The sequence below is a fragment of the Erythrolamprus reginae genome, chromosome 1 (assembly GCF_031021105.1).
Source record: "Erythrolamprus reginae isolate rEryReg1 chromosome 1, rEryReg1.hap1, whole genome shotgun sequence".
NCBI lineage: Eukaryota > Metazoa > Chordata > Lepidosauria > Squamata > Dipsadidae > Erythrolamprus > Erythrolamprus reginae.
The window spans coordinates 15,236,241-15,259,798 of NC_091950.1; the positions used below are offsets into that span (position 1 = coordinate 15,236,241).

The window sequence follows — 23,558 nt, forward strand, 5'->3', positions numbered from 1 at the left end:
GCCCCATCGTTCGTTCCCCAACACGCCTTCTGATTTAAAACCCCCCAGCTCAAACGGGAAGATCTTGCCCTGCTCTGAGTAGGAGACTTTGCCTGGAGCTTTGGGCGAGGCTGTCAAGCTCTCCAGTTCCCATCGCTCTCCGGGCTGGGCAGGTTTGCCATTTCCGTCAAAAAGGAGTGACGACAGCCGCGAGCTGTCACCAGCACCATAAGTGCTGCAGTCATTCTTTTACAGTTTCCCCCTAAGTGTGACAACCGTTTCTTTAGCTCTGACTGAATGGTGGGGGGTGGAAGGATTTATATTCCTTGCAGGCAGATGGTCATTTGCATCCTTTTAGGACACTGATATGGCGAATCTTTTAGGCACAGAGTGGTCAAACGCGTGTGCATGCATGTGTATGTGTTTATGTGTATGTGGGGATTCACACATCAGAGCACCAGAAACCCGATGACCAGCTGCCCGCTACACATGCTGGAATTAATTTATTTATTTATTGGATTTGTATGCCGCCCCCTCCTTAGACTCGGGGCGGCTAACAACAGTGATAAAAAACAGCATGTAACAATCCAATACTAAAACAACTAAAAAACCCTTATTATAAAACCAAACATACATACAAACATACCATGCATAAATTGTAAAGGCCTAGGGAGAAAGAGTATCTCAGTTCCCCCATGCCTAGCGGCAGAGGTGGGTTTTAAGAAGCTTACGAAAGGCGAGGAGCATAGTTCCCGCTAAGCTGAGCAGTGAGCAATCACTCACTTAAAAATCATCATCAACTCAGAGTTTTCCAAACCTGCCCAGAAGCTGAGAGGGAAAGAGTGAGAGGGAAGGAGAGAGAGAGGAAGAGAGAGAAACAGATAGAAAAAAGAAAGGAAGGAAAGGAGAAAGAAAAAGAATGGGAGTAAGGAAGAGAGAAAGAAAATCAAAATCTAGTTTGAAACTAGCTCAACTATTTAAGTGGCATTTTGATATTGATAGAGTTGCCCTATTATGAGCTCACTGTTATAGAGACACAGTACAGTATTTTCTGTAATTCTCTGAGGAAAACAGGGTGGGGTGTTTGTTTGTTTGTTTGTTTGTTTATTTATTTATTATTTCTGTGCCGCCCAGTCCCAAAGGGACTGCCGCTCAGACACTATACTTTTCCGCCCACCCCCCCCAAAAATTAGAGGGAACACTGGCGAGGAGGGTGGGGGCAATTCTCTGGGGGAAGTTGGTTCCAAAGGACTGGGGCCGCCACAGAGAAGGCTCTTCCCCTGGGTCCCGGCAAACGACATTGTTTAGTTGACGGGACCCGGAGGAGGCCCACTCTGTGGGACCTAACTGACAACCATCTGGCTGAACTGGGACAATGGTGCGCATGCCCCCAGAGAACGCTCTGCGTGCCACCTCTTGCACCCGTGCCATAGGTTCACCATCACAGTTTAAAGGGGTCCTTGAAGCACTTGGAGGTTTATCTGTCCCCTCAGGGTGACCTGAGTGGTGCTCCTGGTTCCTGCAGTCTGCAGTTTTTCTGCACCTCTCTCACTGTCTGGTTTGATTCTGCCACCCAACAAGACTGACACAGATTTCAGAGGAGAATCAGAACTGCAGAGAAAACAATGGCTGCCAACCTGCCTTCCATTGAGGACCTGTAGACTGCACGAGTCAAAAAGAGGGCTGTGAAAATATTTACTGACCCCTCGCATCCTGGACACAAACTGTTTCAACTCCTACCCTCAAAACGTCGCTATAGAGCATTGCACACCAAGACAACTAGACACAAGAACAGTTTTTTTCCGAACTTATGACTGTAACTTGTTGCTTGTCTCCTTAAGATTTGATTGTTATTTATTGTTTCTTCATTGCTTACTTGACCCCTATGACAATCATTAAGTGTACCTCATGATTCTTGACAAATCTATCTTTTCTTTTATGTACACTGAGAGCATCTGCACTAAGACAAATTCCTTGTGTGTCCAATCACACTTGGCCGATAAAGAATTCTATCCTATTCCTCTGGAAATCCATTCCTACTCAGTTACCAGCTGTCTGCAAGGATTATAAATCCTTCCATTCCCCACCGTCGAGCCAGAGCTGAAGAATCTTCTTGGATGAGAAGCGAAACATCTTCAAAAGGAAAAAACAAGAAAATCCAGTTGCCTTTGGAACCACCATGACCTGGATGACTGAGAGTCTCTACAGACCTTTTCTTGGCTGTGCATGGGATTTTTTTAAGGAATCTTCTCCAACCCTCGAGTTCCAAAAGCCTCAGGAACTTTTTCTATCCTGCTTCTCCAGAATCCCAACTTTTGCTTCCATTGAAGGTCACGGGGGAAAAAAAACATTAGCTAATGCTCAATCCCAAGATCTATCGATCGTTCCTTTCCTTTGGAGCAGGAGTCTCCAACCTTGGCAACTTTAAGCCGGGGTGGCGCAGCAGGTAGAGTGCTGTACTGCAGGCCACTGAAGCTGACTGTAGATCTGTAGGTCAGCGGTTCAAATCTCATCCCCGGCTCAAGGTTGACTCAGCCTTCCATCCTTCCGAGGTGGGTAAAATGAGGACCCGGATTGTGGGGGCAATAGCCTAGCTCTGTTAAAAAGGGCTGTTGATAACATGTTGTAAGCCACCCTGAGTCTAAGGAGAAGGGCGGCATAAAAATTGAATGAATGAATGAATGAATGAATGAATGAAGACTTGTGGACTTCAACTCCCAGAATCTGCAACTCAAGGAGTTGAGGTCCCCCAGCCTTAAAGTTGCTTAAAGGTTGCAGACCCCTGCTCCAGAGGAAGGTTTTGATTTTCAGCTGTCCATCAACTGAGGAGCATTCACCCACAATGTGGCTTCCCTCTCCCCCTCCTCTCCCTCCTTTTCTTCCTCTCCTTCCTCTCCTCCTTTTTCTTTCCTTCTCTCCGTCCCCCCTTTTCCTCCTTCTTTTCTCCCTTCCTCTCCCCTCCTTTTCTCCCACTCTTCCCCCTCCTTTTCTTTTCTTCCTTCCCCCTCCCCTTATTTTTCTCCCATCAACCCCCTCCTTTTTTTATTGTTCCTCCTCTCCCTCCTCCCCCTTTTTCTTTCCTCCCCCTCCCCCTTTTCCTCCCCCCTTATTTTCTCCTCCTTTTCCTCCCCCTCCTTTTCTCTCTCTCCTCTTCCTCCTCCTTTTTCTTTCCTTCTCATCCCCATCCCCCCTTTTCCTCCTCCTTTTCTCCCTTCCTCTCCCCTCCTTTTCTCTTCTTTCTTCCCCTCCCCTTATTTTTCCCCCATCAACCACCTCCTTTTTTTGTGTTCCTCTCCCTCCTCCCCCTTTTTCTTTCCTCCCCCTCCCTCTTTTCCTCCCCCCTCCTTTTCTCCTCCTTTTCCTCCCCCCTCCTTTTCTATCTCTCCTCCTCCTCCCACCCTAATGCATTTTTTTTCAGTCTGTGACTCTCCCTCGCTTGGCCTGGAGCGAAGGGAACTGAACCAAACCATCCAGCCATCTGCCCTGGGTTTCGGGGAAGACTCATTGCTCTCCCTCACCCCCGAGCCCCTCGGGTAGCACAAACTGCAATAATAATGAAAGGTGTGTCGAGTGGAAACAAAGCTGGAGATCAGAGTCCTCTCCCCAGCCAGATAGATGTGTGGGAAGCTTCTGACGCCAGAGCTAGCAACAGTTTCTTCCCTACGTGGTAAATATTTGGCCAGCTCACTAGCCGGAGATCAAATCTAATATTTTCTCAAAGCTTTCATTGCCCTGGGGGGAAAAAATATCGGATGCTCTTTCTTGATGAAGTCCTGGTGACCCCTTGCAACGATGGCGCATCTTTAAAAAAAAAGCACATTTCCAGTCTAAAACGTAATTGTGCTTCCCAGGTTACTTTTTAGAGGCATTTATGCATAGCCAGTAAAAAATTAACTGGGAAGGGAGAGGCCAGAAGCTGTCTGTGGAGAGTAGCAAAGTAAGCACTAATAGCTTTTAAATGAAGAGGAGTGTCTGCGAGAGGCAAGCTGGTTTTAGATAGGTTGGGAAATACTTTAAATATAGAAAAGTATCCTAGGCTAAGTGGAGAATTAAGCAGGTAAATAGGTATCAGGTAGTATCCTGTAGTTCTACATTAGATCTAGAGTCCTTGGTTGAGTTTTTGTCGCGAATTCTGGTTCGCCTCCTGACATCTTCGGTTGTAGAATGGCATCGGACCAGGATGTCTGCGAGACCGCCTTCTGCCGCACGAATCCCAGCGACCGGTTAGGTCCCACAGAGTTGGCCTTCTCCGGGTCCCGTCGACTAAGCAATGTCGTCTGGCGGGACCCAGGGGAAGAGCCTTCTCTGTGGTGGCTCCGACCCTCTGGAACCAGCTCCCCCCAGAGATTAGGATTGCCCCCACCCTCCTTGCCTTTCGTAAACTCCTTAAAACCCACCTCTGCCGTCAGGCATGGGGGAATTGTTACATCTCCCCCTTGCCCATGTAGTTTTTGTGTATGACTCGATTGTGTGCTTGTTTTTTATATATTGGGGTTTCTTTTTTGGACTTTTTAACCTAAAACTGTAATTTAGATTGCTAAATATAAGATTTGTTACTATGTACTGTTTTTTTACCATTGTTGTGAGCCGCCCCGAGTCTGCGGAGAGGGGCGGCATATAAATCCAATAAATCTAATCTAATCTAACCGATGAAAGGACCCTTTGCTGCTGAAGGCTTAGGAAAAGATCAAGTAGATCCCCGATGCATTGGAAATACATTGGGTGTCTTCCCAGATCAGTGATGGCGAACCTATGGCACGGGTGCCACAGGTGGCACGTGGAGCCACATCTGCTGGCACGCAAGGCGCTGCCCTAGCTCAGCTCCAACATGCATGTTTGTGCCGGCCAGCTGATTTTTGGCCCACACAGAGGCTCTGGGAGGGCGTTTTTGGCTTCCAGAGAGCCGGGGGGGGGGGGGGGGGGGGAACTTCCAGCAGACGTGGTGGGTAAATCCACATTAACTGAATTTAAACATGCCTGGGATAAACATAGATCCATCCTAAGATAAAATACAGGAAATAGTATCAGGGCAGACCAGATGGACCATGAGGTCTTTTTCTGCCGTCAATCTTCTATGTAAGCCGCCCAGAGTCCATTTGGAATTGGGCAGCATATAAATATTACTAATAAAATAAATAAAGTGTGGATTGGCGGAACCCGGCTCATTGATCATAGCGCAGCTGCTTCCGTTCCTTAAGAGATGGGTAACAGCAGGCAGCCATTCAAACCTCTCTCACTGACTCAGAGGGCTGGAAGGGACGGCCTTGGAAGCCTTCCACTCAGTGGTGGGTTCCTACGGGTATGGTCAGATAGCAAAATTTTGGTCAGCTACACACTGTACCGGTAGTAAAATTTTGATTTTTTTTTCTTTTTTCCCCGTCTGGGCTCTGGGTATGTTTTTCTATCACAGTAAATGAGGTTGAGTGTGTATAATTTTAGAAGAGCTGTGCGTGCGTGTGTGTACATACACTTTATATTTATTTATTTATTGATTGATTGATTGGATTTGTATGCCGCCCCTCTCTCCGTAGACTTGGGGCGGCTAACAACAGTAATTAAAAACATCATATAAATCCAATACTAAAACAACTAAAAAACCCTTATTGTAAAACCAAACATCCCTACAAACAAACATAACATGCATAAATTGTAAAGGCCTAGGGGGAAAGAATATCTCAGTTCCCCCATGCCTGACGGCAGAGGTGGGTTTTAAGGAGCTTACTTAAGGCAAGGAGGGTGGGGGCAATTCTAATCTCCGGAGGGAGTTGGTTCCAGAGGGCCGGGACCGCCACAGAGAAGGCTTTTCCCCTGAGCCCCACCAAACGACATTGTTTTGTTGACGGGACCCGGAGAAGGCCCACTCTGTGGGACCTAACCGGTCGCTGGGATTCATGCGGCAGAAGGCGGTCTCGTAGATACCCTATCTCGTAGATAATCAGGAGTGGGCTACTGCCTGGACAGGGGGGAACACAGTGGGGTCGCCAGAACATCCCCAGAACATCCAATTTACACTGAAAGATGTTGAAACAAAATGCATAAGCCACGCCCACAGTGTGGTGGTGAAAATTTTGGTAGCATCATTTATTTATTTATTTATTTTATTTTATTATGTAGATTTGTATGCCGCCCCTCTCCGCAGACTCGGGGCGGCTCACAACAGAATAAGACAATTCATAACAAATCTAAATTGTAGTTTAAAATATTTAAAAACCCCATTTACTAAACAAACATACATACAAACATACCATTCATAAATTGTATAGGCCCGGGGGAGATGTCTCAGTTCCCCCATGCCTGACGACAAAGGTGGGTTTTAAGGAGCTTACGAAAGGCAAGGAGAGTAGGGGCAGTTCTAATCTCTGGGGGGAGTTGGTTCCAGAGGGCCGGGGCCGCCACAGAGAAGGCTCTTCCCCTGGGGCCCGCCAACCGACATTGTTTAGTTGACGGGACCCGTCACTTCAACTCCCTCCCTAAGACAGGAGTCCTCATTCCGGCACGAACCAGTGGTTGTCCAGTCTCTTCTTGAAAACCTCCAGCAATGAAGCACCCAGCACTCTTTTCCACTCATTCATCAAGAGCTATGATGGCGCAGTGGTTAGAGTGCAGTACTGCAGGCTGCTTCTGCCTGCCTGCCGGCTGCCTGCATTTAGGCCCTTTGAATGTCACCAGGCTCAAGGTCGACTCAGCCTTCCATCCTTCCGAGGTCAATAAAATGAGGAGCCAGATTATTGGAGGGAAATACGCTGACTCTGTAAAGCCCTTAGAGAGGGCTGTAAAGAACTAAGAAGCAGTTTAGAAGCACGATTGATTGATTGATTGATTGATTGATTGATTGATTGATTGAATTTATATGCCGCTCATTCCAAAACGGACTCTGAGTGGCTAACAACAGTCATAAATACAATGCTGGTAAAGAGAGCAGTAAATGCATCAAAGTATTTATCAAAGATTAACAATCCTGGGCCTAGAAATCCTAGAACTACGGCACCTAAAACATGATTTGAGTATTGCCCACAAGATCATATGCTGCAACGTCCTACCGGTCAATGACTACCTCAGCTTCAACCGCAACAAGACAAGAGCACTCAACAGATTCAAACTTAATACAAACCGCTCCAAACTTGATTGTAAAAAATATGATTTTAACAATCGAGTTATCGAAGCATGGAACTTATTACCGGACTCAATTGTGTCAACCCCTAACCCCCAACATTTTTTTATTTTATTTATTTATTTTATTATTTATTAATCAGATTTATATGCCGCCCCTCTCCGCAGACCCGGGGCAGCTCACAGCAATAATAATACAATGTAAACAAATCTAATATTTAAGTTAATTTTTTTTTAAAAAAAAATCCCTTAGACTCTCCACGATTGACCTCTCCAGGTTCCTAAGAGGCCAGTAAGGGGCGTACATAAGTGCACTGGAGTGCCTTTCGTCCCTTGTCCAATTGTCTTTCCTTTTTTTCACCTATCATATATATTCTCTTCCTTTCATATATCCTCTCCTCTAAGTTCACTTTTACCCTTATATATATTACCACATGTCTATTTTTCTTCCTATGTATTTGTGTATTGGACAAATGAATGAATGAATAAATAAATAAATAAATATTTATACATACATACATCATGAAAATCATTTTAAAATATAATTTAAAAAAAATAGATTCCAGGTTGGAAAAGCCAGGTCTTAACGGCTCTCCAGAAGACCAGTAGGGTAGTTGATTCCACAGGGTCGGAGCCACCACAGAGAAGGCTCTTCCCTGAGGTCCCACCAACCAACATTGTTTGGCGGACAGGACCTGGAGAAGGCAGACTCTATGGGCCCTTACCGGCTGCTGGGATACATGAGGCAGGAGGTGGTCCCGCAAATACTCTGGTCCCGAGCTGTTGCTGTTGCTCACTGTCAGAAAATTTCTCCTTAATTTTACATTAGATCTCCTTTTAATTATCTTCCACCCATTACTTCTCGTCCTGCCTCCTGATGCTTGGAGAAGAGGTCAATCTTTTCTTTACCATGATAGTACTAGAAGACAGCTATCTTGCCACCCCCCCTATGCCTTCTCTTCATTAGGCTACACATATCTAGTTCCCGTAGCCCTTCATTCTATGATTTAGCCCCCAGACCCATTATTGTTGTTGTTATTGTTATTATTATTGCTATTGCTCTTCTTCTCTGCATTCTTTCTAGGGCACAGGGCTTCTAACTTGGCAACTTTAAGACTTGTGGACTTCAAGTCCCAGAATTCTGGGAGTTGGAGTCTACAAGTCTTAAAGTTGCCAATTTTGGGGACCCCTCCTCTAGGCCCTCAGCAACTTCACGTCTTTAAAAAGCAATCACAAATCTTTCCTCTTCTATCATTTCTCTTTTTTTTCTTTTCATAGTTCATTTTAAGTCATAATTTAAAAAATTCTATATATTTTTAAATGTTTTAGATGTGTTGTTTACTTATTATCTTACAATTGATATATTCAAGTATTTTATAAATAATGATAAAGTTAGTTTATTTTTTTTCCTTTTTTCCTTATTATAAATATAAAGATGACTTCTATTTTGAGAGGAGCGATTGTTGCTCCACTAAATGTTACACGTAATGTATGTTTGGTCTGTCTTTGCAATTTAATAAAAAACATTTTTTTTAAAAAGCAATCACAAATCTTTCCTGGCGACCCCAAAGCGGCTTAGCTTATATTCAGATGCATAGACTTCTACTCTCAATATCCCCCAGGCAGCATGGCTCCCAGTGAGAATGTAGGGAGTTGGTGTGAGCGCTCAGTGTGTTTGCCAGACTCAAAAAATATATTTGCCTCTAGTGAGTTAGAAAACTGAAGCAATCAAGCACGGACCTTTTCCACAAGATAAGCACCTTCCTTACTGAGCAGCATGCATGGCTTCTTGGACAGAGAGCTAGTGACAACTAAGAGCCGATGGTGGCCTCACAAAGCACTTAAGCCACTTGTTTATTTTGTCCCCATCATCGCCCGCAGTCAAGCCTCTTTTGCAAACAGTTTGAAGTGCTGCAGAAAAAGAAGGGAGCTAATGGAATGAGTAGGTATTTACTAGCTGGCCCTCTGAACCACTTTGGGCCTGCTGGGGGTGAAAATTAAATTTCCTTCTTCTTGGTTCTGCAAGGCAAGTTTAAAAGCAGCGGTATTTTAATTAACCTAAGTCTTGGTTTGTCGGACTTTTTCTTTTTATATCTTGCCTGCCGAGTGCCCCAGCTGGCATCAACAACCCCCCCCCCCTCTGCGTAACTCCAAAATCTTGAAAACTCAGAAGAGACATTTCATTTTTTGTCAGGGTGTTCATGAATCAATATAAGGGTGATAGTCATTAGCTCAGATGGCTTGGTCAAGGGATTAAAAGTGTTGGTTATGACCTATAAAGCTCTTCATGGCACCGGACCAGATTATCTCAGGAACCGCCTTCTGCTGCACGAATCCCAGCGACCGGTTAGGTCCTACAGAGTGGGCCTTCTCCGGGTCCCGTCAGCTAAACAATGTCGTTTGGCGGGACCCAGGGGAAGAGCCTTCTCTGTGGCGGCCCTGGCCCTTTGGAACCAACTCCCCCCAGAGATTAGAATTGCCCCCACCCTCCTCGCCTTCCGTAAACTTCTTAAAGCCCACCTCTGCCGTCAGGTATGGGGGAACTGAGATATTCTTTCCCCCTAGGCCTTTACAATTTACGCATGGTATGTCTGTATGTATGTATGTTTGGTTTTTATAATAAGGGATTTATTTATTTATTCATTCATTCATTCATTTATTTTTTTATTTATTTATTGGATTTGTATGCCGCCCCTCTCCGCGGACTCGGGGCGCCTAACAACAGTGATAAAAACAATATGTAGCAATCCAATAATAAAACAACTAAAAAACCCTTATTATAAAAACCAGACATACATACTGACATACCATGCATAAGCTGAAGAGGCCCAGGGGGAAAAAACATCTCAGTGGATTTTAAGGAGCTTACGAAAGGCAAGGAGGGTGGGGGCAATTCTGATCTCTGGAGGGAGTTGGTTCCAGAGGGCCGGGGCCGCCACAGAGAAGGCTCTTCCCCTGGGTCCCGCCAAACGACATTGTTTAGTTGACGGGACCCGGAGAAGGCCAACTCTGTGGGACCTAATCAGTTGCTGGGATTCGTCGCTGGATTTTTAGTTATTTTAGTATTGGATTGGATTGTTACATGCTGTTTTTATCATTGTTGTTAGCCGCCCCGAGTCTACGGAGAGGGGCGGCATACAAATCCAATAAATAAATAAATAATAAATAAATTAAGTGGACTCAGAATAACAGAGTTGGAAGGGACCTTGGAGGTCTTTTAGTCCAACCCCCAGCTCAGGCAGGAAACCTACTCCATTTCAGACAAAAGGTTGTCCAATCTCTTCTTAACAGCCTCCAGTGACGGTACACCCATAACGTCTGGAGGCAGGTCGTTCCACTGCTTAATTATTCTAACTCTCAGAAAATTTCTTCTTAGTTCTAGGTTGCTCCTCTCCTTGGTTAGTTTCCATCTGTTGTTTATTGTCCTGCCTTATGGGGCTTTGGAGAATAGGTTGACCTCACCTACAAAAAGATATTGACAAAATTGAACGGGTCCAAAGATGGGCTACAAGAATGGTGGAAGGTCTTAAGCATAAAACGTATCAGGAAAGACTTCATGAACTCAATCTGTATAGTCTGGAGGACGGAAGGAAAAGGGGGGACATGATCGAAACATTTAAATATGTGAAAGGGTTAAATAAGTTCCAGGAGGGAAGTGTTTTAAATAGGAAAGTGAACCCAAGAACAAGGGGACACAATGTGAAGTTAGCTGGGGGAAAGATCAAAAGCAACATGAGAAAATATTATTTTACTGAAAGTGTAGTAGATCCTTGGAACAAACTTCCAGCAGACGTGGTAGATAAATCCACAGGAACTGAATTTAAACATGCCTGGGATAAACATATATCCATCCTAAGATAAAATACAGGAAATAGTATAAGGGCAGACTAGATGGACCATGAGGTCTTTTACTGCCGTCAGACTTCTATGTTTCTATGTTTCTTTGTGGCAGCCCTTCAAATATTGGAAGACCGCTATCATGTCACCCCTAATCCGTTGGTGATTCCTCACCCAAGTAGAGCCCCCATGTTCAGAAGCAATGTACCAGCAAATACCACTTGTTGGAGAAACAGTCCTTTGGGGAGATTGGTTGAGTCCAGCAGGTGTGTTTTTTGTTAAAGAAAGAGTTGTGTGGGTGGGAACAGCTAAGGTTCTTGAAGCGTAAGTCATATGCCTGCCTCTCTTCTTTCCCCCCAAAAAAGTTTTGAAATGATCTTGGAAACTTTTTAAAGCTCATTCCTGTCCAATGATGCTCCTGTATATTGAGCTGCCCTCCCCCAAAATGGTACCCATCAGATAATGTTCCAACTACATCTCCCAGAATTCCAAGCTCAGCTTAGCTTAGTCCGAGCGCAATTTATTGTCACTGCACCTCGTGCAACGAAATTAGATGCCATCTTCAGTGTACATCATAACTATAAAAGTAAAACACAAACACACATCCTTTGCATTCAGCACAATTGAATTGAAAATCCCTGATTGACTTTTAATCCCTTGACCAAGCCATCTGAGCTAATTGCATTAATATTGCACTATACAGTAGAGTTCAATATAGTAACTGCTCTGGGATAGAAGCTGTTTTTCAGATTTTTTGGGCTTGATTTTATTATCTGTCCTGTCCTGCCAGATGCTGATACAGTATTCCCTCGATTTTCGCGCGTTCAAACTTCACGAAAAGTCTATACCACGGTTTTTCAAAAATACTAATTAAAAAATACTTCGCGGGTTTTTTCCCTATACCAGGTTTTTCCTGCCCGATGACGTCATATGTCATCGCCAAACTTTCGTCTGCCTTTAATAAATATTTTTTTAAAATAAACTTTAATAAATAAACATGGTGAGTAATAATCTAAATGGTTGCTAAGGGAAATTGCAGTCTAGGGGTTTAAAGTGTTAAGGGAAGGTTTTTGATACTGTTCATAGCCAAAAATAGTGTATTTACTTCCGCATCTCTACTTCGCGGAAATGCGACTTTCGTGGGCGGTCTCGGAACACATCCCCGCAAAAATCGAGGGACCACTGTAATTCAAAAACGGTGTGTGTGCCCAGGATGAGAATGGATCTTTAAGAATGTTTTGAACTTTATTAAGGCAGTGGGAGCTATAAAGCTCTTCCTCAGAGGGGAGAGAGCAACCAGTGATCCTCTGGGCAATGATGTTAACCCTCCAGAGCGCTGCCCTATCTGCCACTGTGCAATTGGCATAGCATAGACCAGTGATTTTCAACCTTTTTTGAGCCGCGGCACATTTTTTACATTTACGAAACCCTGGGGCACATTGAGCGGGGGGGAGGGTGGGGGCTAAAAAAAGTTTGGACAAAAAAATTATCTCTCTCTTCCTTTCGCTCTATTTCTCTCTCCCCTCTTTCTCTCCCTTCTTTCTCACCATCCCTCTTTCTTTCTCTTCCTTCCTCTTTTTTGCTCTCTTTCTCTCTCCCTCCGTACCTCCCTCTCTCTCTCTCTCTATTGCTTTCTTTCTCTCTCTCTCTTTCTTGTTCTCTTTCTCTCTCTCGCTTTCTCTCTCTTGCTTTCTCTCTTGTTCTCTTTCTCTCTCTCTTGCTTTCTCTCTCTCTTGTTCTCTTTCTCTCTCGCTCTTTCTCTCTCTTGCTTGCTTTCTCTCTCTCTCTTGCTTTCTTTCTCTCTTGCTTTTTTTCTCTCTCTGAGTTTCGCGGCACACCTGACCATGTCTCACGGCACACTAGTGTGCCGCGGCACACTGGTTGAAAAAGACTGGCATAGACAGGTGCAGTGAGTTAAAATGCTCTCTTTGGTGCAGCAGTTGAAGGCCACCAGTAGTTTTTCATTCAGCTGTTTTTTCCTGAGAAGTCTCGGGTAACATAACCTCTGCAGGGCCCTTTTGACCAGTGCGGCAATGTGAGCGCCCCAGGACACTTCCTCTTTTATGATAACACCCAGAAACTTAAAACTAGCCACTTGGTCTCCCTTGATAACCAAGGGCTGGATGTCTGATCTGTTCCTTCCGTCAGCTACTCTTTCATGTTCCTTGGAGGGAGTGGGGAGGACTTTGAACCCCCTCTTTACCCATTGTTTCTGCCTCGGTTCCCAGCTGATCCAGTTCCCACCCTGTTTTTTCTTCCTTTCCAGGGATGCTTGAATACGATCCAGCCAAGAGGTTTTCAATACAACAGATAAGGCACCACAAGTGAGTGCTCTTTTATGTTTGGTTGTTTTCCTCTCTCTCTTACCGCCCCCCCCCCATCACCCCATAATTCTGCTTGGTGTCGTGAAGCTGTGTGCAATTTCTGTGTGTCATTTGCCACTTTGGGGAAGGGAACCAAACGCAAGCAGCTCTCCCCTTCCCACTCCATTAAAACCTAAGCATCTGATGCTTTGTAAAGGAGTCTCTATTTTTAAAATTGATGCCCCGTTGCATTACCTCAGGGACCGCCTTCTGCTGCACGAATCCCAGGGACCAGTTAGGTCCCACAGAGTGGGTCTTCTCCGGGTCCCGTCAACCAAACAATGTCGCTTGGCGGGACCCGGAGGAAGAGCCTTCTCTGTGGCGGCCCCGACCCTCTGGAACCAACTCCCCCCAGAGATTAGAATTGCCCCCACCCTCCTTGCCTTTCGTAAGCTGCTTAAAACCCACCTCTGCCGCCAGGCATGGGGGAACTAAGATACACTTTCCCCATAGGCCTTTACAATTTTATGTATGGTATGTTTGTATGTATGACTGGTTTTTTATATAATGGGTTTTTAACTGTTTTTTAGTATTGGATTTTGTTGTACTGTTTTACTGCTGTTGTTAGCCGCCCCGAGTCTGCGGAGAGGGGCGGCATACAAATCCAATAAATAATAATAATAATAATTTTGCTTCTTCGGAAAGTCTCTGCAGCTGTGATGGGGAACCTATGGCACGCGAGCCATATTTGAGGGCACACGAGATATTGCCCTATGCCAGCTTGGCCTTCTATTCAGTGTTTCTGAACTACTGGCTGGCCCATTGGGCCTTTTTTCACCATCCCAGGGCTTCGGGTGGCTTTCCTGAAGCCTGGGGAGAGCGAAAAACAACCCAACAGGCCTATCGGAAATCTGGAGGCTTCAGTGAGGCCTGTACTTTAACACATTTAAAACATTTAAATATGTCAAAGGGTTAAATAAGGTCCAGGAGGGAAGTGTTTTTAATAGGAAAGTGAACACAAGAACAAGGGGGCACAATCTGAAGTTAGTTGGGGGAAAGATCAGAAGCAACGTGAGAAAATATTATTTTACTGAAAGAGTAGTAGATCCTTGGAACAAACTTCCAGCAGACATGGTAGATAAATCCACTGAATTTAAACAGGCCTGGGATAAACATTTATCCTAAGATAAAATACAGAAAATAGTATAAGGGCAGACTAGATGGACCATGAGGTCTTTTTCTGCCGTCAGACTTCTATGTTTCTATGTTTCTACTCATGCATGGGGGGGGGGAGAGCGCGGTGGGGTTGTGCACATGTGCAGGGGGAGGGCATTGCATTATGGATGTCGGCCCGCGCGGCACAGTATCGTGCATGTGCGCACCCTTTTGGCACCCGAGCCAAAAAAGGTTCACCATCACTGCTCCGTGGGGTTGTCTTCCTCTCTTGATTGAGAAGTAGATACAGCTATATTGATAAACTGCTCTTGTTTACAAGGGAAGAAAAGTTGTATAGATCAGTGATGGCGAACCTTTTTTTCCTTGGTTGCCAAAAGAGTGAGTGTGTGTCTTATCGTGCACGTGCAAGTGCCTATGCCTGGGAAGGGCGAAAACAGCTTCCCCTGCCCCCTGGAGACCCTCTAGAGGCTGGAAACAGCCTTTTTCCCAACTTCTGGTGGGCCCAGTAGGCTCATGTTTCACCCTCTCCAAGCTCCAACGGCTTCCCTGGAGCCGGGAGAGGGTAAAAATGCCTTCCCCCACCCCTTCCGGAGGCTCCCTGGAAGCCAAAAGCCCCCTCCCAGAGCCTCTGTATGAGCCAAAAATCAGCTGGCCGGCACACACATGCACGATGGAGCTGAGCTAGGGCAACTCATGTGCCAGCAGATATGGCTCCGCGTGCCACCTGAGGCACCTGTGCCATAGGTTTGCCATCACTGGTATACATAGTCTGTGATTTATGGCTGCAATTGAGCTCAAAAGCTGTTGCTAAGTGACCATTTTTAAGTGAGCTTTGCCCCTTCTTGTGACCTTTTTTTTTTGCGTCAGTTGTTAAGTGAATCACTGCCGTTGACAAGTAAGTAACCCAATGAATCTGGCTTCCTCGTTGACTTTGCTGTGTCAGAAGGTCATGAAAGGGGGTCACAGGACCCCGGAAAACGGGAGACTGTTATAAATATGAACCAGTTGCCGAATTTTGATCATGTGGCCATGGGGGATGCTGCGGCCGTCACAAGTGTTGAACATGGTCATAAATCACTTTGTAACTTCAGTGACTTTGTTGTAGTCACTTTAATCATAACTGTGAATGGTCACTAAATGAATGGATGTCACTTATGACTGCAGAACTGTAACATGTTGCTTGTGTCCTTATGATTTATATTAATATGGATTGTTTCCTTGTTGCTTATTTGACCAATATGACAATCATTAAGTGCTGTACCTCATGATTCTTGACAAAGTCTCTTTTCTTTTATGTACACTGAGAGCATCTGCACCAAAGACAAATTCCATGCGTGTCCAATCACACTTGGGCAATAAAGAATTCTATTCAATTCTATTCTATAAAGGACCTGGCTTTATTCTTTTAAAAAAAAAATACTTTATTAAATATATACATTAAAACAAAAAGATAACAAAAGACAGCAAGACAACACTATATACATATAACATACAAAAAGAAAAAAGAATAAAGCATCTTGCTTTATACATGGAATATTTGGTATCATAGCTTAGTATCAGCACCACCTGAATAGTGGCGTAGTTGGTTTGCAGCTCATACATAGTACAGAAAGGAATATTTACCTTTTAATAGTTATTACATATATATTACATATATATATATATACAACCTTTGGTTTTCTTGTTAGTATATCCATTTTATTTCATTTTCTCAATGGTATAGTAATGCTTTGTATTAGTAATATTTTCTCTTAATATCAATTTAATTTTTCTCTCTAAATTTAATTTTTAAAGTTCCTGATTTTCTTTCATTTTAGCTTGTTTTTTGCAACCCAGATATACCATCTGTCCCAAGTTTTATGAAAGGCCTTGGCTTTATTCAATATAACATGGCTCCCCAATTTTCATCAAAGTTGAACTTTACAGAGGAGAAAGCCCAGAGAAATCTATCTGTCTCTGTCTCTCTTTCTCTCTCTCTCTCTCAAAATTAAAGCCTACTTTAAGGTGTAGAGTTTTGAATGATCATATTTCTTTTGAGTCTCTCTTCTTCTTTTGAAAAAAATGACAGCTAAAGATGGGCAAGGTTAGGAAGGAAGTCAAAAGCAAACATCCAACAAATTACATCAAATGAATCGGAGGCTTAAGGGCAGCTCTTCGCAAGGATTATTCCTGAGTAATCCTTAATCTCCTGACCCAGGTGGGAACACACTGACCTCATAGGAGGCAGTGGACAGAGCTGATAATAATGAAGAATTCTGGTTCTTTCTCATCTTGTCTGATGGCTGCATAGCCAGACCCATCATATTGAACGATACGGGTTAAGTAGAGATAGTCTCTGACTTACAACAGTTCGTTTACCGACTGTTGAAAATTTATTTATTTGTCTGTCTGTCTGTCTGTCTGTCTGTCTGTCTGTCTGTCTGTCTGTCTGTCTGTCTATCTATCTATCTATCTATCTATGTATTCAATTTTTATGCCGCCCTTCTCCTTAGACTCAGGGCGGCTTACAACATGTTAGCAATAGCACTTTTTAACAGAGCCAGCCTATTGCCCCCACAATCCGGGTCCTCATTTTACCCACCTCGGAAGGATGGAAGGCTGAGTCAACCTTGAGCCGGTCATGAGATTTGAACCACTGACCTTCAGATCTACAGTCAGCTTCAGTGGCCTGCAGTACAGCACTCTACCTGCTGCGCCACCCTGGCTCTTATTCCAACGGCACTGGCAAAAATAGCTTAGGACCATTTTTCACAGTTAGAGCCATGATGGTCACGTGATTTATATCCGGCCTGCTTGACAGCTGACTCACATTTATGTCCTGGAGCCCACATGATCTCCTTTCACGACCTTCTGACGAACCGGGAAGCCAGATTCACTTAAGGACCATGTTACTAACTTAACAACTGCGGTGATTCACTTAACAACTGTGGCAAGGAAGAGTCCTTTGGGAGTTGGGCGGCATATATGTTCACTTAATAAATAAATAATAAATAAGAATAAAAGGTCGTAAAGTGGGGCCAAGCTCACCTAACAGCTGTCTTGCTTAACAAAAGAAATGTTGAACTCCGTCTGACCGTAAGCCCTTCCTGTAGCTGTCTGGCTCTTGTCACTGAGAATAGGGTGCCATTTATGTCTCTCTGTGTTATCTGTTCCACCAAGGGATGTGATGCTGCATTGTTGTGGACAGTGAAGGCTCCTGGGTCAGCAAGAACTTGAAAACAGTGTGTGTTTGTGTGTGTGTGTGAACCTTAGCTTCTCAGTGGAGCCTTACTGACTGGTCTCTGAGAATAAATGGGGAGAAAGTGGCTCTCTTTTTTGCCATTAACCAAAAACAGAGCTTGGGCAGGTCTTCACGCAAGTCCTTGTGAATGTCCTTGGACAAAATAAAGGGCCGTTGAACTTTTTGCACAAGTCAGCGGGCTGGGGGATTCTGGAAGTTGAAGTCTACACATCGTAAAGTGTCCGAGGTTAAGAAACAAAAGTAGCCTGCAAAAATAGCATTGAAAACACCCTGGTCCCAAAGCACTAAAACCTTGGTTTCCTTTAGCTGGTTTCGGAAAAAGCACCCTCAGTGTGAGCCCCCAATCGCCATCCCGCCCAGCCCGGAGACGAAGGATCGGTGGAGGAGTATGACGGTGGTGCCTTACTTGGAAGACCTTCACGGTTACAACGAGGAGGATGACGACTTAAGAGAAGACTACCTGGAGGACGAGATCATTTACACTCAGGACTTCACCATGCCAGGTAAGGAAAGCGGCCGGGGCCGGAAGCGAGCAGGGACGGTGGACCGGAGGAACCTAAAATGGAGCAGAGCGAGCTTGGTATCTTCTCTGGTTTGCAGCTGATGAATTCTTCTTGGGATTTCCACCCACCCTGAGACTTTGTGTGCAGCTGTATCAGCCTGCTCAGGCTCCGTTTTTAAAAAGGAGGCTGTAGATCTGTCTCTGTCTTAAGTACAGTGGTACATTTATTTATTCATTCATTCATTCATTCATTCATTTATTTATTTATTTGTTAAATTTGTATGTCGCCCCTCTCCGTAGACTCGGGGCGGCTCACAACAGTAATAGAAAAGCAATGTACAATACAAATCTAATAATTAAAACTAAAACCCCATAATTTAAGAGTACATACACACAACATACCATACATAAACAGTATAGGCCTGGGGAAGTTATCTCAGTTCCCCCATGCCTGACGGCAGAGGTGGCTTTTAAGGAGCTTGCGAAAGGCCAGGAGGGTGGGGGCAGTTCTAATCTCAGGGGGGAGCTGGTTCCAGAGGGTCGGGGCCGTCATAGAGAAGGCTCTTCCCCTGGGACCTGCCAAACGATATTGTTTAGTCGACGGGACCCAGAGAAGGCCAACTCTGTGGGAGAAGGCCAACCTTTACCAAATAATACCTCTACTTACGAACTTTTCTAGCTAAGAACCGGGTGTTCAAGACTTTTTTGCCTCTTCTCAAGAACCATTTTCCACTTACAAACCCGAGCTTCCGAAACTGTAACTGGAAAAGGCAGGGAGGAGCCTCTGTGGTGCCTCTCTAGGAATCTCCTGGGAGGAACCAGGACCGGAAAAGGCGATGAAAAGCCTCCATGGAGCCTCTCTAGGAATCTCCTGGGAGGAAACCACCCTCCCTGTGGTTTCCCCAATCGCACGCATTATTTGCTTTTACATTGAATCCTATGGGGAAAAAATGCTTCTTCTTACAAACTTTTCTACTTAAAAACATGGTCAGGGAACAAATTAAGTTCATAAGTAGAGGTACCACTGTACTGTTAGTCCTTGACTTACAACCGTTCATTTGGTGACTTTTCAAAGTTACCAGATCACCAGAAGCAGTGACCTATGAACAATCCTTGCATATTAGGACTGTCATACCATCCCCCATGGTCACATGATCAAAATTCGGATGCTTAGCCATCCACCGGCATGTATTTACAATGGTTACACATGTCACCTGGGTCATGTGGACACCAGTTGTGATCTTCCCTGCTGGCTTCTGACCAGCAAAGTCAATGGGGGAAGCTGGATTCAGTTAACAACCACCATGAATGACTCGCTTAAGAACCGGAATATCTCGCTTAAGGTTGTAAGGGGGGTCTGACTCACTTAGCCACTTTGCTTAGCAATGGAAATTCTGGTCCCAGTTGTCATAAGTCAAGCAGCCCTTATGCAGGTAGTCCTCGACTTAACGACCACAATTGAGCACGGAATTTCTGTTGTTAAGTGAGACATTGCTAAGTGGGTTTTGCTCTATTTTACCCACTCTGAAGTTAGTTGGGGGAAAGATCAAAAGCAACGTGAGAAAATATTATTTTACTGAAAGAGTAGTAGATGCTCGGAACAAACTTCCAGCAGACGTAGTAGATAAATCCACAGTAACTGAATTTAAACATGCCTGGGATAAACATATGTCCATCCTAAGATAAAATACAGGAAATAGTATAAGGGCAGACTAGATGGACCATGAGGTCTTTTTCTGCCGTCAGTCTTCTATGTTTCTAAGTGAAGCCCTGCAGTTGATCAGCTAGTAACTCAGTGGTTAAGTGAATCTGCTTCCCCTATTGTCTTTGTTTATCAGGTCACAAAAGGGGGAATCCAGGACTCTGGGACAAAGCAGCGGTCATAAGCGTGAATCTGTTGCCCAGTGTCTGAATTTTGATCACGTGAACAAAATTCCGCAAAGGTTGTAACTATGAAAAAGGGTCATGTCCCATTTTTGTAATTTTGAGCTGTAACTAAATGAACTGTTGTTAAGTCGAGAACGACCCTTGGCTTTCTTTACCATCAGCCTGGAGGGGTTGCTTACAGCTGCAGAGATTGTCCTCTTGAGTGTTTGGGCAGCCCAACTGTCCATTTCTGATACAAGGCAGCTGGGGTGGCCAGAAGGAATTGGAGAAAGCCGCTTCTGGTTCAGGCCTCCTCTGCGTGTCCTCTCTTTTTCAAGAGGATGGCAAGGAAAGGAAGTTACACACACACACCCCCAAATAAAAATTGCACAGGTATAAGAATGAGTTCCTTTATATCTCTGTCCTTTGGTGTAGATGCTGAGGGGGTGCGCTGCTTGGGAATTTTGAATGAACCAATAATGGTTCCAGATCAGTATTTTAAACTGGCTCCTTCGTTGCTCAAGACCAGAGGTCTTCAAACCTGGCAGCTTTAAGACTTGTGGACTTCAACTCCCAGAATTCTCCAGCCAGCATGGCTGGCTGGAGAATTCTGGGAGTTGAAGTCCACAAGTCTTAAAGTTGCCAGGTTTGAAGGCCTCTGCTCAAGACTTTGGTGTCGAACGCTCCGGCAATCCAGTCTGAATTGATGGTGCTTTTTTTTTTGTCTTGAACTTGGGATCTGTTTGTGCAGAAGCCTTTCTCTGCAGGAGGACTGGGACTGTCCAGTATGCCTGAGTCAACAGAAAGATAGATTTGGTTGAGTGTTATGAAAACCCAGACTGGAAGCACAGACAGAAGAGAATCAACTCTCCCTTGCTTGAAAGGATTTTAGCTTTGGGTGACAGACCTCATTGTTGCTGGATTCTGTCCCAAGTGGCGATGTTGGGTTGGGATGAGGCTTCCACCTGGTTTCGTTCAGAGGCGTCCTGGTGTACGGTTGCAGGCCCACACGAAGGCAGAGGGAATTCTCCCATTGGCCATATCCGTCTGTTTGGAGGACGTGAGATCAGAGACTCTGCAAAGATTCCTGTGTTGCTTTACTTCTTATTTATTCCTCCCCACACACGGATTTTTGAAACCTCTTTTTTCCCTCCGCCCTTTTGAAGTTTATTTTGGAGACCAGCTCTTAAAATAGCTGGCTTCGCGCTGCATTCAGAAGATTTTTCGATTCTCCCATTAAGGTTACGTTTCCATCCCACTGTAAATTGCTTATGTTGCTGGCAACAAGTTGTAATGGCAGCCGAACTCTTATTTGAGAGGTGGGAGGGGGAGAGAAGTGGGAGGGGTTGCGGTGGTTTGGGAAGAAAATGTTTGCAGGGGAAGAATTCTAATCAGCAGTGTAATAATTTTGTATTTAATGCAAGTAGGAAGAATAGGTCTTACCTGGCTTTAAAGCATTTCAAAATGCCTTTTGACATCTGTGTTGTGCGGTTTAAATCAGGGGTCTCCAACCTATGCAACCTTAACCCTGGAGGACTTCAATTCCCGGAATTCCCCAGCCAGCTGTTTCCATTGTTTAGTGCAGGTGTAGGCAAAGTTGGCTCTTCTCTGACATGTGGACTTCAATTCCCAGAATTCCTGCGCTAGCGTGATTGGCTCAGGAATTCTGGGAGTTGAAGTCCGCATGTCATAGAAGAGCCAACTTTGCCTAACACCTGGTTTGGTGCAACACACTTTTAAAAGATTAGAAGTAATGTGAGAAAATATTATTTGACTGAAAGAGTAGTAGATGCTTGGAACACACTTCCAGCAGACGTGGTTGATAAATCCATAGTAACTGAATTTAAACATGCCTGGGATAAACATAGATCCATCCTAAGATAAAATAAGTGAAATAGTATAAGGGCAGACTAGATGGACCGTGAGGTCTTTTTCTGCCGTCAATCTTCTATGTTTCTACCACGGGGCAGATTTAGGGCAAAACAGAAGAATTGAGTCTGCTTTTGGATGTTACTAATGTTAAAGGAGACAACTCCACACTTAACTCCACTGAAATCACGGCTTCAGAGATCTGTGTATGAGTGTTATTAAAGATCATGAACCAGCAGTGTGAAGCAGCTGCAGAAAAAAAAGTCTAACATGGTTTGTAATCCCAAATGTAGAACAATGGCGATCAAGTTATAAGATGCTGTATTAGAAAACCGGCCATCGTGTGAAAGATGATGCTTTAAGCCAAGGTTTCTCAACCTTCACAGCTGGAAGATGCGTGCACTTTAATTCCCAAAATTGATCCCCAGCCAGCCATTGCCAGCACACTTTGAACCACCATGGGACAGATGACGGGCAGTGAAGGCATGTGCCAAAAGGGAGTGTGTGCATGTGCTACACACAGACATGTGCCCACAGCCATTTTCCTCCCCACCAGGCATGCGCCCACATGCCCGCACTGCTCCTGTCCATGTACACAATCCCACGCCCCCGCACATGCGCAAAGGCCACACTGAAAAAACAGCCATACAGGTAAACCAGAAGTTCGAAAAAATGGATTTCCAATTTGTCCCTTGTGCTGTTTTTCGCACTCGGGAGTGTTCAGGGAAGCTTCCTTGAAGCCTCCGGAGGGCAAAATGGCCCAAAACCAGCTGGCTAATGTGTGCTGGAGATGACATAGGGCAACTTGTGTGCCCTCCATGCCATAGTTTTGCCATCTTCGCTAAGCAGAATATTGACTTGCAAGCACATACCTTCATCTTTTTCACCCTTACCCTCTTAACTTCTGACACATGAGCATTGCTCACAACAAGAGTGGGCACAGCCTCTACAAACCTGCTTTCAAAGACAATCCCCCCTCCTGAAGACCACATCCTTCCCTTGGATTCCCATGCAGGCTCCTTCCTCTGCCTCTCATCGCACCCCACAGATAATATATGAACACCCAGACACACCCAGAAAGGAGGGACAGCTTGGCCTAGTGGTTAAGGCACCAGCGAGAGATGGTGAATTCTAGTCCTGCGTTAGAGATAAAAAAAACCATCTGGGGGACTTTGGGCCAATCACCAGGAGACAGGGAGCTTTGAGTTCTGCCTTAGGCATGAAAGCCGCTGGGTGACTTTGGGCCAATCACAGGGTTATGATGAGTCTCATCCTGTATAGGAAAGCTGGCTGGGTGACTTTGGGCCAATCACAGGGTTATGATGAGTCTCATCCTGTATAGGAAAGCTGGCTGGGTGACTTTGGGCCAATCACAGGGTTATGATGAGTCTCATCCTGTATAGGAAAGCTGGCTGGGTGACTTCGAGCCAATCGCAGGGTCATGTTAAGTTCTAATCCCGCCTTAGCAGTGATGGGCTCCTACAGGAACAGTCAGGAACTCAGTTCCGGTAGCAAAATTTGGAGCTCCACCCCAGAGCACCCAATTTGCACTGAAAGATGTTGAAACAAAATGCATAAGCCACGCCCACAGTGTGGTAGTAAATATTTTGGTAGCCCACCACTGCGCCTTAGGCGTGAAAACTGTGCGGGTGGGCCAGTCGCCAGGTCACGGTGA

The 23,558-nt window shown here is 44.8% G+C and overlaps 1 protein-coding gene across 7 annotated transcripts in view; it reads left to right on the forward strand.

Moving 5' to 3' along the window:
• Positions 1–23,558, forward strand: part of STK11 (serine/threonine kinase 11) — a 138,175-nt gene that overhangs the window by 81,609 nt on the left and 33,008 nt on the right. For all 7 annotated transcript variants that reach the window (XM_070745072.1, XM_070745080.1, XM_070745063.1 and 4 more), the window contains 2 exons: positions 13,193–13,250; positions 17,953–18,149. In XM_070745072.1, the coding sequence (XP_070601173.1) occupies positions 13,193–13,250; positions 17,953–18,149 (255 nt within the window). The remainder of the gene's footprint in view (positions 1–13,192; positions 13,251–17,952; positions 18,150–23,558) is intronic.